This window comes from Lissotriton helveticus, chromosome 6 (assembly GCF_964261635.1).
Source record: "Lissotriton helveticus chromosome 6, aLisHel1.1, whole genome shotgun sequence".
In the NCBI taxonomy this organism is placed as follows: domain Eukaryota; kingdom Metazoa; phylum Chordata; class Amphibia; order Caudata; family Salamandridae; genus Lissotriton; species Lissotriton helveticus.
The window spans coordinates 1,787,194,403-1,787,210,954 of NC_136067.1; the positions used below are offsets into that span (position 1 = coordinate 1,787,194,403).

At 45.1% G+C, this 16,552-nt stretch overlaps 1 protein-coding gene across 3 annotated transcripts in view; it reads left to right on the forward strand.

Annotated features, from left to right (window-relative positions):
• The window catches only part of PREPL (prolyl endopeptidase like), a 416,901-nt gene that overhangs the window by 125,763 nt on the left and 274,586 nt on the right, over positions 1–16,552 (forward strand). For all 3 annotated transcript variants that reach the window (XM_078649676.1, XM_078649675.1, XM_078649677.1), the window contains exon 3: positions 957–1,085. In XM_078649676.1, coding sequence (XP_078505802.1) covers positions 957–1,085 — 129 coding nt within the window. The remainder of the gene's footprint in view (positions 1–956; positions 1,086–16,552) is intronic.

Consider the following 16,552-nt stretch of genomic DNA (forward strand, 5'->3'; position numbering starts at 1 on the left):
AAATAGTGCACCCAAAGTAACATAAATAACCAAAAGAGTAAGACCACATGTAACAGGGGCAGTCTCCATAGGAGGTTCCAAAACATAAAAAGGAGGAACTAATTAAGCATTTCGCCAAACAAAAACAGGCATTTTCAAAGGTACACTAATGGGAACCAATCAAAAAGATGGGAGGTGCTCAAATCCAACATCGTACATACATCATATGTTAAAGAGACAGTGCATGCGCTGTCTAGGTGAGACCTAAAAAGGTTTGAACTCCAGAGCTTTAATCTTAACTGAATAAAGGTTTTCCTTCAAACTATGTACCTTGTGTGGTGGAAGCACAGGAAATCAACCATAAGTGCCTTGTCTGTCGGTAAGCCGAGCAGAGTCTAATTAGGCATTTACAGGCATGACCGTGCAGTGTTTTGTGTATTCCACACAAGACTTGGATGTTGTGCTTTCCTTAAGCAGGAGATAGTGCTGTTTTCATGGCAGGAGAAATTAGGTTTTATGTCCTGAAGCCAAAACTTAGAGTGACTCTATGGTTTTCGTCTTTCTTCAGTGTGATCATAGTCTAGGCTCTGAGCCCTGTCTCAATCCCATCACAATCATCTCGATAAAACATTACCATATTAGGAATTATTATGAATTTTGAGATTCAGTCTGGCAGACGTATCAATAAGAGGACTGATCACAGGTGAACATGTTTTTTTCACTTTGTTCACTAGGAGGACATTGAGACTTGGAGACATTGAATATGAAACCTAGAATAATGATTTGGCACTTGGTTGTTGTTGTGAGAGGGGGTGCAGTCTGTTTCTAATAACCAGACTAAAGAAATAGAAAAACATTTGGAGGTTGACTGGGTTAATACAGCAGAGGAAAGAAGGTGACATAGTGTGCTACAAGCAGCAGTAGAATTATCGTATTTCTTTTTAATGAGTTGATAAAATTGTTCTGCTTTATTTCAGGATCAAGCCAGATTGGAGCGAGATAGATGGAAAACATTTGCAGCCCAGTATTTGGATGAAGCACCACACTTTCATCAGAGACTACAAAGAATATATAAACAGTATTCTGATAGCTTTGAGTCTTCACTGGTAAGTAGAAAAGATGTTTGTTATTTAACTAGGAATCTGGGTAAAGTGCATTTCATACCTGACATAAGTTCGTACTTCTGCTCCCATACCCATTGTCAACCCCCACCAAAAACAGGACCATGGACCCCTATAGAACATAGCATTAAAGTTATATAGAAAATGTGAATAAATAAGAGTAATTAACTACAATCCCATTGTTTCTTTTTTAGGTCGAGCCTAGGCAGTGCGCATGCGCTGTCTGGAAAACCTGTTGCATTGAATAAAGGGCTTTGCACCCACCTGCTGCTTACCATTTGTTCAGTCTGTGTCACTCTTTTTTGCTGCCTCCTAAGTGGTGCACGTAGCAATACTTCACTTCTGTTTTTCGCAGAGGAGCTACGCCCAACTACTGTTTCCTTCAGCTTGCATTCTTCATCAGTTGTTGGGGAGAACTGTTTTGTAATTGCAGTGCAGCACGCCGCGCTGTATCTTTAAGTATGGCGGTCGTGCTGTCCTTTTGTTCTGCACGGTGCGGCTCGCCCACCTCGATCTTCAATAATTGTGAACATACTTTAACTATTAGCACTGCGCCTGTTTCGCAAGCACCACGCTTTATGTTTTACTTTCATTCTCGTCTTGTGTTGCTTGTCGTTCTGCATCTCCCCATGGGGTGCCCTCCCTGGCGCAGGAGGAGTTGTGTCGAGTTCACACCACCATGGCCAGAACTTTGCGTCTGGGTGCCTTCTCTCCAGCTCACCTATCCCCCACGCATCTGGCTGCGCTCTTAAACGAAGGTCCTTTAAAGCCATTAACAAAATGCAGGCATGTGCTCACTATTGACTGTGCGCCTGTCCATACCGATATTTGAATGCATGCAGCTTCCCCCCTTGCCAAAAAATGTATGAGGCAGAACTCGCTGCTTCGGGACAGCCTGAACATTGACCCTTTTTTTGCTACTCCTTCTGAAACCCGGGCTGCAACTCGATCCACTTCTGGGTGAGTGGCAGCATGGAGGGTGGAATGGAAGTTTGTGGCTCTTGCTGCACCTCTAAGCATCTAAACTTACTTCCAGGTGGTGCACTTTTATAGTGTATGTTGTGCTGTGTACCCGAGGCTGACATGCTGTTTTCAGGTTGTTTGTGCTGTGAAATGGTGCACCCTCTGTGTTCCTGTTTTTTGCATCTTTTCTGTGGTACCTATTTTATCACTTTTCTACTCCTTGCTGTGTTTATTTATCTGTTGGTGTACAGGGTGTGAAATCCGCACACAGCCTTGTTGCTTTTGTATGACATTCAGGCCGATGGTGTTGCTTGTATATGTCCCTGCAGCTGAGGTTTCGGGTGTGTTTTTGACCGCTGCAGGGCCTTCAGAGAAAGCCTAGTTTTGCATCCGGAGCCTGTTCTGGTACAGAAAACACGAGCAGACCCCACACCAGCCCTTCATAAGTCCAAAATAAGTGCATTTCTGAGTTTTTAGAGGGGTGCTTTCCCTGAGCCTGCGGCATCCCTTCCCTTGCAGAGTTTCGAGGGACCAGTGTGTTTCTACTCCATGCGTGTAAAATGTGTATTGTTACTGCTCACTTGACAGTTTTTGGTAGGGTCTGTTTATTCCATGTGGACACTGTCATTTCTCCCCCAAACACCCACTTCTCCTCTCATTTCTCTCACACTCACTTCAACTACCCACTCTTATCTCGCAATACCACTGCCCTCTCTCATCCCTTCCTCACACTACCTGTTTCCTTTCTACACTGCCCACTTACACATGCTGCTTTCCTGTACCTCCTCCTGCACTAGTCCACCTCTTGCTTCCCCCTTCTAGGTGCCCCTTCAACTTGTCCCTCAATCGCTCTCTCTCTTGTACTCTTTCTTACCCGTCTCTCTTGCTCTCTCACGCATTATTCCCGCCTTTATCATGTGGTTAACTTCAAGTCTTGAAGCACAGTTTCTATTCAACGTTTATGTCCCACAAATCCACACTCTCCTACTCTTCTTAGGGTGTCTTTTGTGTACACAAAACCTCCCTCTTTATGCATCTATTGTCAGCTCTGCCCTTCTTTCTCACACACTATTTCTGCTCCTCTGTCTCAAATTCAATAACCTCTTTCTACACAAACTACCCCTCCCACTCATTCTTCCTTTGTGTCTGTTTTCTCCAGTTCTAACCACTATCTATTCACCATTTCACATAATTCCACTACACAAATACACTACACAACACACAATTCCACAACTTACAATTCCAATACAACCAACATAATTCCACTCCACACCAACTACATCCACTACACTCCAAAGCAAAACACATACGTAAAAAGCATTATCTTTTACTGCGCCAATAGCTCTAACTCTCACAAATGTGACACTCATTGCATTGCAAATGCTTATTTTCCTCTTGACGTCTGTAGTTCTGCCTCACACCTTATCATATATTGTGGCTTTGTGTCCCTGTCTACTATGCTTCTTCATCATTGTAGATGCATTTGGTGCAGATCTGTACTGTGCCCCATATAACATGATTTGTATTCAGTGCAGGTGTGAGTTGAAGCAGCCCTAGGGACAGCACAGCATTAAAAGGTGGAAGGGTGTTTTGAATCGCCGGTCTGCCTTTTAATACACAGCTACTGCCAGCACTTTGAGGAGGGTCTGGCTACACTACCTTATGGGGGACACACATGTGAGTATCCCTGGGACTTGGTGTTCCACTAAGAAACTCCCTCAGATGTGCACTTCCAAGGTGGCACACAGTGAACTTCCTAATGTATACCCCCATGCGATGAGAGAGCACTGCTTTGAGGTTGTATGGGTGCACAACTTGTGCCCTTGTGATCCATATATTATAGAAGGGCTCAGGGTGGTGCTAAAAACAGGTGCAAACTGTTGGTGCCCCAGGTAAACTGCAGTTAAAAAATCTCGTTATTAAAAGCCTGCACTTGTTAATGATGCTAGGATTGCTGTCAAAGCAAATTGTATCTTTTAAATAAATAAAAAAGAGATAACATTTTGCAATCCAGGAAGTGGCAGCTGCTTTAAGAAACCATCATTTGCCTGAGCTCAAACAAATTAAATGTGGTTGTAGTGGGCCGCTCTCGCGTCTTACCGGGAAAACGTAAGGGAACGGATGCCATCAGAGTGATAATGCATTGGCCATCCACCTATCGCTTGCGTATTCTTCCGCAGAAAAGATCACTGGGGATGTCTGTAGTCTTTTTCTTTGAGAAGAAGGTATTGTCTTGCAGTGACTGCCATGTGCTAGTTTACTAAAAAATAAAAGATCATTTGTATGTATGATTATATTTTGATAGTAATTCGGTTTTTTGGGGGGACGACTTTATTCATTTGAAGGTATGTTTGTAATTCAAGTAGCAGTCAGGATACCTAACTTTTGCTAATAAAGTTGCGTGGGTTCGGGGTGAGCGGTGGAGGAGCTTGAGGGGCTAAAAAAAAAAAATTGGGGAAAAAACGGGAAAGGGGAAGCAGAGGACAAGATTGGGAGGTAGAGGAGGGAGCAACGCGGTGCATGGAGTTTGGGAGAACGCAGGACACGAGGGAGACAGCAAGAACACACTTGCAATCACATAGAGTGCTGAAAGTGAAAGAAAAAGTAGTTTGCTGAATGTGAGCAGTGGAAGAATTACAGTCATCCAATCAAAAGAATAGTAAATACCCAATGCTCCTGAGAAGGGATTAACACAAGGAGAGGAAGGAAAGCTGTTGAATAAGAAGAGCAAATATGATTGTTAAGAAAGCCATCTACTGGTAATCAGTGGGCTGGCTCAAAGCCCACTGCAAGCATTTGTATCATCCAAATATGTCTTCTCAACAGTCTGTTTATCAAACCTGTAAAGGACAACAAACAATGGTCATGCAGGATCCGTGGTGGTGGCACATTACAGTGCTTAACCCCTTCCATGCTCATGACGAGCTCAGCTCGTCATGCAGTACACTGCTCGTGTGCTTATGACGAGCTGAGCTCGTCATGAACAAGGGGATCCAGTAAATGTTAGCACAGAGGGGGAATTGCTGCAGCAGTCAATGTGTTAACATATCAAACATATGAAGAAGGAGTGAAAAGCACACTGTCTATGCTACAACTGGCTTTGTCTCTTCAAAACTCAAATTATTTGTTGCACATACGTCCAGATCCTACTACAAGGTTCAAGGAAATGGAATCAACCAGGGTTGCCTCATACTATTTTCAACCAAACTATATACAGGCACTGTTATCCTGCACTATTAACCGCCTCAATGCGGTGGCTTTTCCCGCTGTACGAGGCAATTTTAAAATTACCGCACGGCAGGTTAAGCTCATGACGAGCTGAGCTCGTCATCAGCCCCGAAGGGGTTAATGAGCATGCTGCCTGTTGTGGTGTGCTCCCCATCACCCGACCCCCAGTGGAGCGTATGTGTAGAGTATTCGTCTGTCAATGTAGAAAAAAGTAAATCTTGTACAATAGCCCAGCCCAAATTGTGCAAGAGTGAGACAGGAAGCTGTGTCCTGCACTGAAGAAACTTATGTGCAGTATATGCACCCCAGTGCATGGCCATGTCTGCTTTAAGTCGTTATTTTTAAGGCCTACTGTCTCCAAGACTGTGAAGGCGTTATGTCCATAGTGTTGAGGTGGACATGTTTTTCTTATAAGCACAACCTCCTTCCATTTGTTTAAAAAAAAAAAAAATATATATATATATATATATCACCCATGAATAAATACCGCAAGTATGAAAAATATCACGCTATTAAGCAAAGATGGAAATTCATGGCATATTCATAATGACTGTGGTGGTGCATTTTGGGGCCAGTAGGACAATATGGCTGGCATGTGACCACTAGGAATATATTCTCGCTCACCTGTGATCAAGGCGTAGAGGACGCCGAAACGCGTAAGGACTTTGAGCGCGCACTGCCAATGACGTGACGAATAAAAGTCTGTTGCTTCCTAAGTTCGATGTTGGGCTCTTTTCTGTTCAAGTGGCTAAACTGCATGGTTCCAGGATCTCCATTCCTGTTATTGAGCTCGCCCTGCAGGACCGGGGGCCCCCAGTAAAGTGGAGGTGTTTTCTTGAATATATATATATATATATATATATATATATATATATATATATATATATATATATATATATATATATATATATATATATATATATATATATATATATATATATATATATATATATATATATATATATATATATATATATATATATATATATATATATTTTTTTTTTTGGTGTTAGACTGGGCACTGAAATAAAATCTGTGGATTGAAATTGCTGAGTGCGGCGTCCTTTGTAGAAAAAATTGTCTTTGGCCATTGGTCTGGCCCTACGCCGTCACCCGCTGAAGAGCGATCCTGTTGCAAGACCACATTTTTCCTGCCGAAGGGATAATCACAGCCCTGCAGCCACTCGTAACAGGTACAGAAACCCACTGTGGTATTGAATTTGATGGAGTGACGGCGGCCACAGGTACACACCTTGTCAATAGACTTCATATCCCAGCATGCACTATGCTGACACGCCCAGCTGGGCGGGACTATTTAGGGATGTTTGAAGGCGTATTGCTGCTCACACCCATCGGCCAACACCTGTGAACAAGGGCGCATGGACGCTTGAAACGCGTTAGGAAATGCTGGCTAATTAATCTCTGAACTTGAAGTGAGTGACAGCGGGACTGCCTGGCATGAAATGAACATTAACACTTGGCGTAGGGCTCTCCAAGTTTGGTGCTTCTTCGTTTGTTATATAATTGCGGCCTGCCGGGGTCGCGGAGGTGCCCCACCGCTGACTAGCGGGTCCAGCGTGGTGATTACAGACGCAGATGGAGCCTTGTGTTTTCCTGCCGAAGGGATAATCACAGCCCTGCAGCCACTCGTAACAGGTACAGAAACCCACTGTGGTATTGAATTTGATGGAGTGACAGCGGCCACAGGTACACACCTTGTCAATAGACTTCATATCCCAGCATGCACTATGCTGACACGCCCAGCTGGGCGGGACTATTTAGGGATGTTTGAAGGCGTATTGCTGCTCACACCCATCGGCCAACACCTGTGAACAAGGGCGCATGGACGCTTGAAACGCGTTAGGAAATGCTGGCTAATTAATCTCTGAACTTGAAGTGAGTGACAGCGGGACTGCCTGGCATGAAATGAACATTAACACTTGGCGTAGGGCTCTCCAAGTTTGGTGCTTCTTCGTTTGTTATATAATTGCGGCCTGCCGGGGTCGCGGAGGTGCCCCACCGCTGACTAGCGGGTCCAGCGTGGTGATTACAGACGCAGATGGAGCCTTGTGTTTTCCTGCCGAAGGGATAATCACAGCCCTGCAGCCACTCGTAACAGGTACAGAAACCCACTGTGGTATTGAATTTGATGGAGTGACGGCGGCCACAGGTACACACCTTGTCAATAGACTTCATATCCCAGCATGCACTATGCTGACACGCCCAGCTGGGCGGGACTATTTAGGGATGTTTGAAGGCGTATTGCTGCTCACACCCATCGGCCAACACCTGTGAACAAGGGCGCATGGACGCTTGAAACGCGTTAGGAAATGCTGGCTAATTAATCTCTGAACTTGAAGTGAGTGACAGCGGGACTGCCTGGCATGAAATGAACATTAACACTTGGCGTAGGGCTCTCCAAGTTTGGTGCTTCTTCGTTTGTTATATAATTGCGGCCTGCCGGGGTCGTGGAGGTGCCCCACCGCTGACTAGCGGGTCCAGCGTGGTGATTACAGACGCAGATGGAGCCTTGTGTTTTCCTGCCGAAGGGATAATCACAGCCCTGCAGCCACTCGTAACAGGTACAGAAACCCACTGTGGTATTGAATTTGATGGAGTGACAGCGGCCACAGGTACACACCTTGTCAATAGACTTCATATCCCAGCATGCACTATGCTGACACGCCCAGCTGGGCGGGACTATTTAGGGATGTTTGAAGGCGTATTGCTGCTCACACCCATCGGCCAACACCTGTGAACAAGGGCGCATGGACGCTTGAAACGCGTTAGGAAATGCTGGCTAATTAATCTCTGAACTTGAAGTGAGTGACAGCGGGACTGCCTGGCATGAAATGAACATTAACACTTGGCGTAGGGCTCTCCAAGTTTGGTGCTTCTTCGTTTGTTATATAATTGCGGCCTGCCGGGGTCGCGGAGGTGCCCCACCGCTGACTAGCGGGTCCAGCGTGGTGATTACAGACGCAGATGGAGCCTTGTGTTTTCCTGCCGAAGGGATAATCACAGCCCTGCAGCCACTCGTAACAGGTACAGAAACCCACTGTGGTATTGAATTTGATGGAGTGACGGCGGCCACAGGTACACACCTTGTCAATAGACTTCATATCCCAGCATGCACTATGCTGACACGCCCAGCTGGGCGGGACTATTTAGGGATGTTTGAAGGCGTATTGCTGCTCACACCCATCGGCCAACACCTGTGAACAAGGGCGCATGGACGCTTGAAACGCGTTAGGAAATGCTGGCTAATTAATCTCTGAACTTGAAGTGAGTGACAGCGGGACTGCCTGGCATGAAATGAACATTAACACTTGGCGTAGGGCTCTCCAAGTTTGGTGCTTCTTCGTTTGTTATATAATTGCGGCCTGCCGGGGTCGCGGAGGTGCCCCACCGCTGACTAGCGGGTCCAGCGTGGTGATTACAGACGCAGATGGAGCCTTGTGTTTTCCTGCCGAAGGGATAATCACAGCCCTGCAGCCACTCGTAACAGGTACAGAAACCCACTGTGGTATTGAATTTGATGGAGTGACGGCGGCCACAGGTACACACCTTGTCAATAGACTTCATATCCCAGCATGCACTATGCTGACACGCCCAGCTGGGCGGGACTATTTAGGGATGTTTGAAGGCGTATTGCTGCTCACACCCATCGGCCAACACCTGTGAACAAGGGCGCATGGACGCTTGAAACGCGTTAGGAAATGCTGGCTAATTAATCTCTGAACTTGAAGTGAGTGACAGCGGGACTGCCTGGCATGAAATGAACATTAACACTTGGCGTAGGGCTCTCCAAGTTTGGTGCTTCTTCGTTTGTTATATATATATATATATACATATATATATATATATATTCGATACTCCGCAGTTCCGCCCCGCTCCAGAATAGCTAGCCAAGGCACACCAGAGAAACACACGGACACGGACCACAGAAGCCTTTTCTTCAATTTATTTCAGTGCGGTATGTCAAAGACGTTTCGGCTCCACGAGCCTTGTTCACCTGATATATATATATTTTTTTTGGTGTTAGACTGGGCACTGAAATAAAATCTGTGGATTGAAATTGCTGAGTGCGGCGTCCTTTGTAGAAAAAATTGTCTTTGGCCATTGGTCTGGCCCTACGCCGTCACCCGCTGAAGAGCGATCCTGTTGCAAGACCACATTGCATAAAAAAAAAACCAACAATAAAAAAACCCAATATATATATATATCTATATCTATATATATCTATATCTATATCCATCCCTTTGGGATCAGGTCCCCGGGGCCAAAAATGGCCCAAGAGAGGGGCTGCTCGGCCCCCCTCCTTTGAAAGAAAAGACCAGTTCCCGGGGGATGGGGTCCCCGTGGCCAACATCTGCCCAGGAGTGGGGGGCCTCGTGGCCCCCCTTGCATTTAAAAAATATATATATATAGAAAAAGGGGATAGGGTCCCCAGGGCCGAAAATGGCCTAGGGTAGGGGGGCCACGCAGCCCCATCCCTTAATTTCTTTCTTTAAACCCTGGCAAGTAGCCAGAGGCCCCTCCCCCTTCACCACCACTCTTCAAATGTGTCTCCTGGCGCAGTGGTGATTGGGGATGAAGTCCCGTATGATGTTGAGGGTCCAGGGGCCCCTTCTGTTACCTCCAGTAACTCCCACACAGCGGCATGGCTGAGAGGACTTAGAGGCTATGCCCCGCTTTCTCCACCACTCTGCAAATGTTTCTTCTGGCACGCTGCTGGTTAGGGAATGAAACCCACTGTAATCCTGAAGGCTCCACGACTAAAGTGGACGACTTCCCATTAACAATAATGTGCCAGGGAAGCGTGTTTGCACAGTGGTAGAGAAAGGGGGCGTGGCTTTTGACAATCTCTCAACAATCCAACTGTGTGAGTTTTATTGGAGGTAACAAGAGAGCCAGTTGGCCCTCAAGGGCCCTCAATAGCTGAGGACCTAAATCGGCCCAGTTATGGGGGGCAGCGCAGCCTCCATCGTCTTTTACATGTAGGCTGGGCCGGGCAGCACCCCTCCCCCATTAAAAAAAAGTCTGGCCCTGGGGGATCACAAGGCCCACTCCCCTGATAAAAGAAAAATAAAGCTGGAACGGCAAGTCGCCAGAGGCTCCGCCCCCTTTCACCACCACTCTGAAAAGTTGCCTTCTGGCACACTGCTAGTTGGGAGATTAAGTCCCTTGACTCTTGAGTGTCCTTGGGGGCCAACTACCCCTCCTATTACCTCCTGTAAATCCCACACAGTGTGATTACTTTGAGGTTGTTGGAGGCCACGCCTCATTTCTCCACCACTCTGCAAATGCGCCTCCTGAAGCACTACTAGTTGGGGGATGAAGTCCCCCTTGGCTCTTGATGGTCTTTGGCAGCCAACTACCCCTCCTGTTACCTCCAGTAAGTCCCACACAGCGGGATTGCTGAGAGGTTTTAGGAGGCCACGTCCCTTTTCTCCACCACTCTGCAAATGCACATCCTGGTGCACTACTGGTTGGGGGTGAAGTCCTCTTGGCTGCTGAGGGACCTTTATTTATTTATTTATTTATACAGTTTTATATAGCGCGAACAAGATCCCAAGGGATAACAGAGTGCTTTACAATATGAATGAGAGGCCCTCCTGTTACCTCCAGTCAGTCCCATACAGCGGGATTCCTGAGAGCTGGTCGTAGGCCCCGCCCCCTTTCTCCACCACTCTGCAAACATGGCTACTAGTTAAAAAACCTTAGAAATTCACTGAAAAAACAAAGCTTACAGGGACAGTATAGTTAGGCTCAGATTTCACTTGTACAAAACCAGTGAAATTCAGCGGTTCTTGTTACCTGAGCTAACTATAACTTACGCCCCCACAATGCACTGCTAATGACCTCACATATTACATCACTCACGACATTGTCAGTGACATCACTAATGACATCTCAAATTGGCCAATGCAATTGTATGTAAATACGAAAGAGCATACATGAAGTCATAACATATACTCAGTGGGCTACAGGCAGTAGCACTACAGGTCTCCTCAATCACCAAACTGGCACCCTCGGAAAATTTGGTATGCATTTGATCTGTTCACAGTAAATCTTTGCATGGGGATCAATTTCCCTGTTGCACCAAATGATTGGAAATTAGTTATGGTGTTCCTCAGAACTGAATTATTTATGCTGCGTAGGTAAACAATAGAGTAAGGAAATAAATAAGATTGACGATGAAGTCAACCAATACTAAGTAGTGGGCAGCTTCTAAGCCCACTGTACACTAACAAAATGTTTTACCAGTTACAGCACAAGCACTGCCTGAGGTGATCCCTAAAAAGTATGACACGGTCACTTTGACAAGAGAAAATCTGTACTGATTAATAGAACAAGAGAGAATAATTTTTTTAGGTCGAAGCCTACCAGACAGCAATCAATCAATTAATCAATCAATCATTTAATTTGTAAAGCGCGCTATATACCCGTGAGGGTCTCAAGGTGCTGGGGGGGTGCTGCTTCTGATCGAAAAGCCAGGTCTTGAGAAGTCTTATGAAGGCCAGCAGGTCCTGGGTCTGTCGTACACTGGTCGGGAGAGTGTTCCAGGCCTTGGCGGCGAGGTAGGAGAAGGATCTGCCGCCGGCGGTGGTTTTCCGGATGCGTGGATTTGCGGCGAGGCCGAGGTTGGCAGAGCGGAGGCTGCGGGTGGGGGTGTAGAAGCTGAGTCGGTCGTTGAGGTATGCTGGTCCGGCATTGTGTAGGGCTTTGTGTGCGTGGATGAGGAGTTTGAAGGTGATCCTGTTGTTGATGGGGAGCCAATGCAGGCCTCCCAGATGGGGTGTGATGTGGCTGCGTCGGGGGACATCGAGGATCAGTCGTGCCGAGACGTTCTGGATGCGTTGCAGCCGTCTCAGGATCTTGGTTGTTGTTCCTGCGTAGAGGGTGTTCCCGTAGTCCAGTCTGCTGGTGACGAGGGTCTGGGTGACTTTTTTTCTCGTGTCGGAGGGGATCCATTTGAAGATCCTGCGGAGCATTCGGGGACTTCTCTGAGGCATTCTCAAAGCTTCCCTGGGAATGCATTCCGCCCATTGATTACCATTGGCTTTCTGGTTTGCATCTCACATTTTCTGGCTTTCTATTTGCTGACTTTATTTGTTTTAGGCTGCCCAGTATGTCTTCCGAGCTCCCTTGGAGCAAACCTTGCTCACCATCGCTCCTTGTATTTTTCTATGAGTCTGCGCTTTCTGTAAACAGGTTTTTAAATTTTGTTCTTATCTTGTCACATTTGCTGTACATTTAAAGATAAAGGTCAGATGTCAGGCTCTTTTTTCCAACCAATGAATTGAAAGTGAGAGGATTTATGTGACAATCTTATCTGGTACCGGGAAAGAAAAGTTTTTTTCCTAGCACACAACAAAAAGTAAATGTCTGTAAATGAACTGTGCAAATATATCAGAATAAGGAAAGCACAAATTAAGCACATTTTTTGTAATTCTGAAGTGTGGTGGAAACAAATATATATGATCAAACAAATTAGTACACTAGGTGATGCCATTTCGACACAGTATCGTTTGTGCTCTGTATATTTTCATCATTAAAACTGCATGTGCAAATGTACTTGTCATTTCAATTGAAATGTGTTGTCTGTAATGGCAGTGTGCTACCACACTATATATACTCCATACTACGCCACTCCACTCGACACCACTCCACTCTACACCACTCTACTCTACACCACTCTACTCTACTCTATGCCTCTCCACTCTAAGCCACTCCACTCGATGACACATCACTGGACTCCATGACGCAACACTCGACTCCACAACACTCTACTCCTCAACCCGGCACTCTACTGCAAGACACTCTACTCTACTCCACGACACAACACTACTTCATGACACAACACTCTACTCCACGACTCAACACTCTATGCTATTCCATGCCACTTCACACTAGGCCATTCTACTCCACTCTATGCCACTCCACTCTACCACACTCCATACCACTTTACTCCACACTGCCACTCCAATCTATTGACTTAACTCTACTCTACGCTATGCCATTCCACTTTGCACTACTCCACTCTTTGCCACTCCTTGCCACTCCACTCTATGGAACTTTATTCCACTCTTTGCCCCTCCACTGGGACACTCTACTTTTCTAAACTCTACTCCACCCTACACAACTCCACTCTGACACTCCACTCAACTCTGCGACTATATGCCACTCCACTCTAGGCCATGCCACTCTATGCTATGCCACTCTGCTCTACACCACTTCACTCTACAACTCTATTACACTCTACGCATTTCTATGACACTCCACTCTACTCTATGACACTTTATTCCACTCTATTCCCCTCTACTCTATGCCCCTCTACTCTATGCCCCTCCACTTGACTCCACAACACTCCTCGCCACTGTACTCCACTCTTCGCCACTCTCCTCTACGCCACTAACTTTTAGCTATGCTGAACCACAGCCTGCCAGTGTACAACATGGCTAAATACATTGGCTAAACCAATAGCTCTTGCAGAGACAAGCCCTATTGGCTTTGCCAATGCTTGTTGAATCTCTCACCATCATATATAAGGCCACTTATTCCAACAATCCTCCTTCTTGGGCAAATGTTTTTCCTGCCACCAATCTTCACATCACCTTTGCTCTAACAGGCAGTGACTATCGAACATCTCATGAACTCGAACACCCACATGCGGAGGTTAAGCAATTTCAGTAGCCAGAACAGAAGCAACTGTCTCTTCTTTTGTTTAGAAAAACGTTATAAACTCATTTATTTAAAAAGTCTATGTAGTAACCGTATTGTGACTTTGTTGACGCTCTAATTAAAAGGGCCGATACATAGGATTGTGACTATCTGAGGCTTCATAAAACTCAGTCCAAGCCAATGAAGCAAGCTTTAGCAAGGCAGAGTTCAAGTTAAACCCTATAGGTTTATTCGAAATTAAGACAATTACAGAGGTCAAAAAGTGGTTAGTTAATCAATAGCAACCAGTGTCTCAAGAGTTGATCGAAATCAAATAATTTTAGAGAATTAACATATGATCTACTTCCAAAGAAAGCAAGCCGTCAGAACTAAGTATAGTTCAGCAAGAGGACCAACATAGATTCTGCCTCCAAAGGACAGATTTAAATGTTAGCAGAAAGTGAACTCCATTGCAGTGACGACAGAGTATCCCTTCCGCCAACCTGAAGGTTTGCCCGCCTCAATGGCAGACCATCAGTATACAGATGGCAAAGACCGCTTTAGACACACCTCCGAAGGCCCAATGTGGTAAGGGCTATCGGAGATTTGGCCGGGTGTCCGCCCATAGTATTTAGATTGGGCGCACACTTTTTTCACTGCCCATCATCACCGTGAAATCCCACTTTGAGGCTTTATTTTTTTTTTAAATAAAAAGAAAACTTGTAAGTTTGATGTATGTCTTTGTCATGTTGACGGAGCCACCCGTCAAACTCACAATGCATATCCAGGAACCTCTGCGATGGTGGTTCCTGAATATACTAGCGATGCCTGCAAGGGCAGCAAACATCTCCAAATGTGGTGGACAGAGTACCCTTGGTAATTACTCCATCTGCCAATAAATAAACCATCCCCTAAGTATAGATCAAATTGCATACTATATTTGAGTCTAATGTCACTGTATAGAGATTTATAGAGTGTGCGGCTACTCTAACAGAGTGTCCCGGCGCTATCTGGAAAGTCAGAAAGAAGATAGGTAGAGATCCACTACTGCATAGATAGCCCTTTAAGAGAGAAAGATTGAAGCCCGCTACAATGTGAAAAAAACTATGTCCGGAGCCTTTTCTTAAACAATGCCTAATCTTTAACCTGCTGCAAATCCAATGAGAGATTATTGCAACCCATTGGGCCCAAGAAAGAAAATGAATGTCTGCCAAATTTTGGAAGACGCACTCTTGGGACCGTGGCCAGATGGTTAATGGAAGACTGTAGGACTCTTAGGTTTGTAGTAGGCAACCCTAGCATATAGATAATCAAGTCCAACATGATGGAGCGCTCTGTGCATTAACAGAGGTTTCGAAAAGAATCTGTTTTTTCCACGGGAAGCCAATGCAAATCGTGTAGATGCAAAGTAATGAGTTCAGGAAGGCATGAGCGAACCTCGCTGCCACATTTTGAACAGTCTGAAGTTTTTTCAACAGAAATGTAGGCAGGCCAACATATAATGCATTGACGTTGTCCACCAAAGCAAGTACCACAAAACTGAGAGGAAATGCAGAAATGTATTTGCCATGCGCAAAATGCCAAAGCACATGCCTACAGCAGAGATAACTTGATTATAAAAAGACATTTTATTGTCAATCTTGATCCCCAAATTCTTTACAGAAACTACTTGTGTATCTGGTGAATACAGCCCTATGGCCAGTGGACATCCTAGTTAAGAACAAAATTGTGCCCAAAACTGAGCACCTCAGTCATTTTGGTGATACACTTAAGATGGTTACAAGTCATCCACCAAAAGACTGCCGAGAGACAGAGTTGAATGGCTTCCTGTTGAATGGGCATCCCTTTTCCGAAGGTAAAGAAGATCTGAGTGTCATCCACGTGTGAAATAACCTTAACCCCAAATGAGTCCAACACCTTAGCCAGGGGGGACATGTGGATATTTGAACATTGTGGGGCTAAGTGCAGAACTCAGAGGAACTCCAACTGAGACCATTCGGCCTTCAGAGGATTAAGGAGGAAGCCAGACTTCTTGACTCCTGTCTTCTAGAACAGGACCTTTAGAAAAGCAAAGAAAGTCTGCTACATATTATATAAACATAAGGTTTTATAGGGTTTTATGTAGAAAAACCACGCACGTGCATTGATGAGATGTGACATAATAGGTTAAACTAGCAATGCATCATTTTGGAAAGCTAATTAATATTCTAATACAGAAGATACATTCAATAAGCTACATCGTGAAATACCTACTTCTACGTCATAATAATGAATGAGGTGTACATAACAAAAGAAGGAAATGACATGACATTTATGTAACACAGTAATATATACAGACATGTCAACTAATTATTGGTCAATACCAAAGGCTCGAGCAAAGGACCTTGAAAGTTACAAAGATAGAAACAAACTGGACATGGCTTCCTCGAGAAGAACACAAATTAACATGTGAAACAGAGACCATGGATTAGGCCTCTGTTTCACGGCTTTTCTGAAACGGAAAAGCACAAAGAGAAACACATTTAGAAAAGCTAATTCATAGTCAAATTAATGTGAGAACCATTTACTGTAAATATGAGTAGATGTCCGTGCAA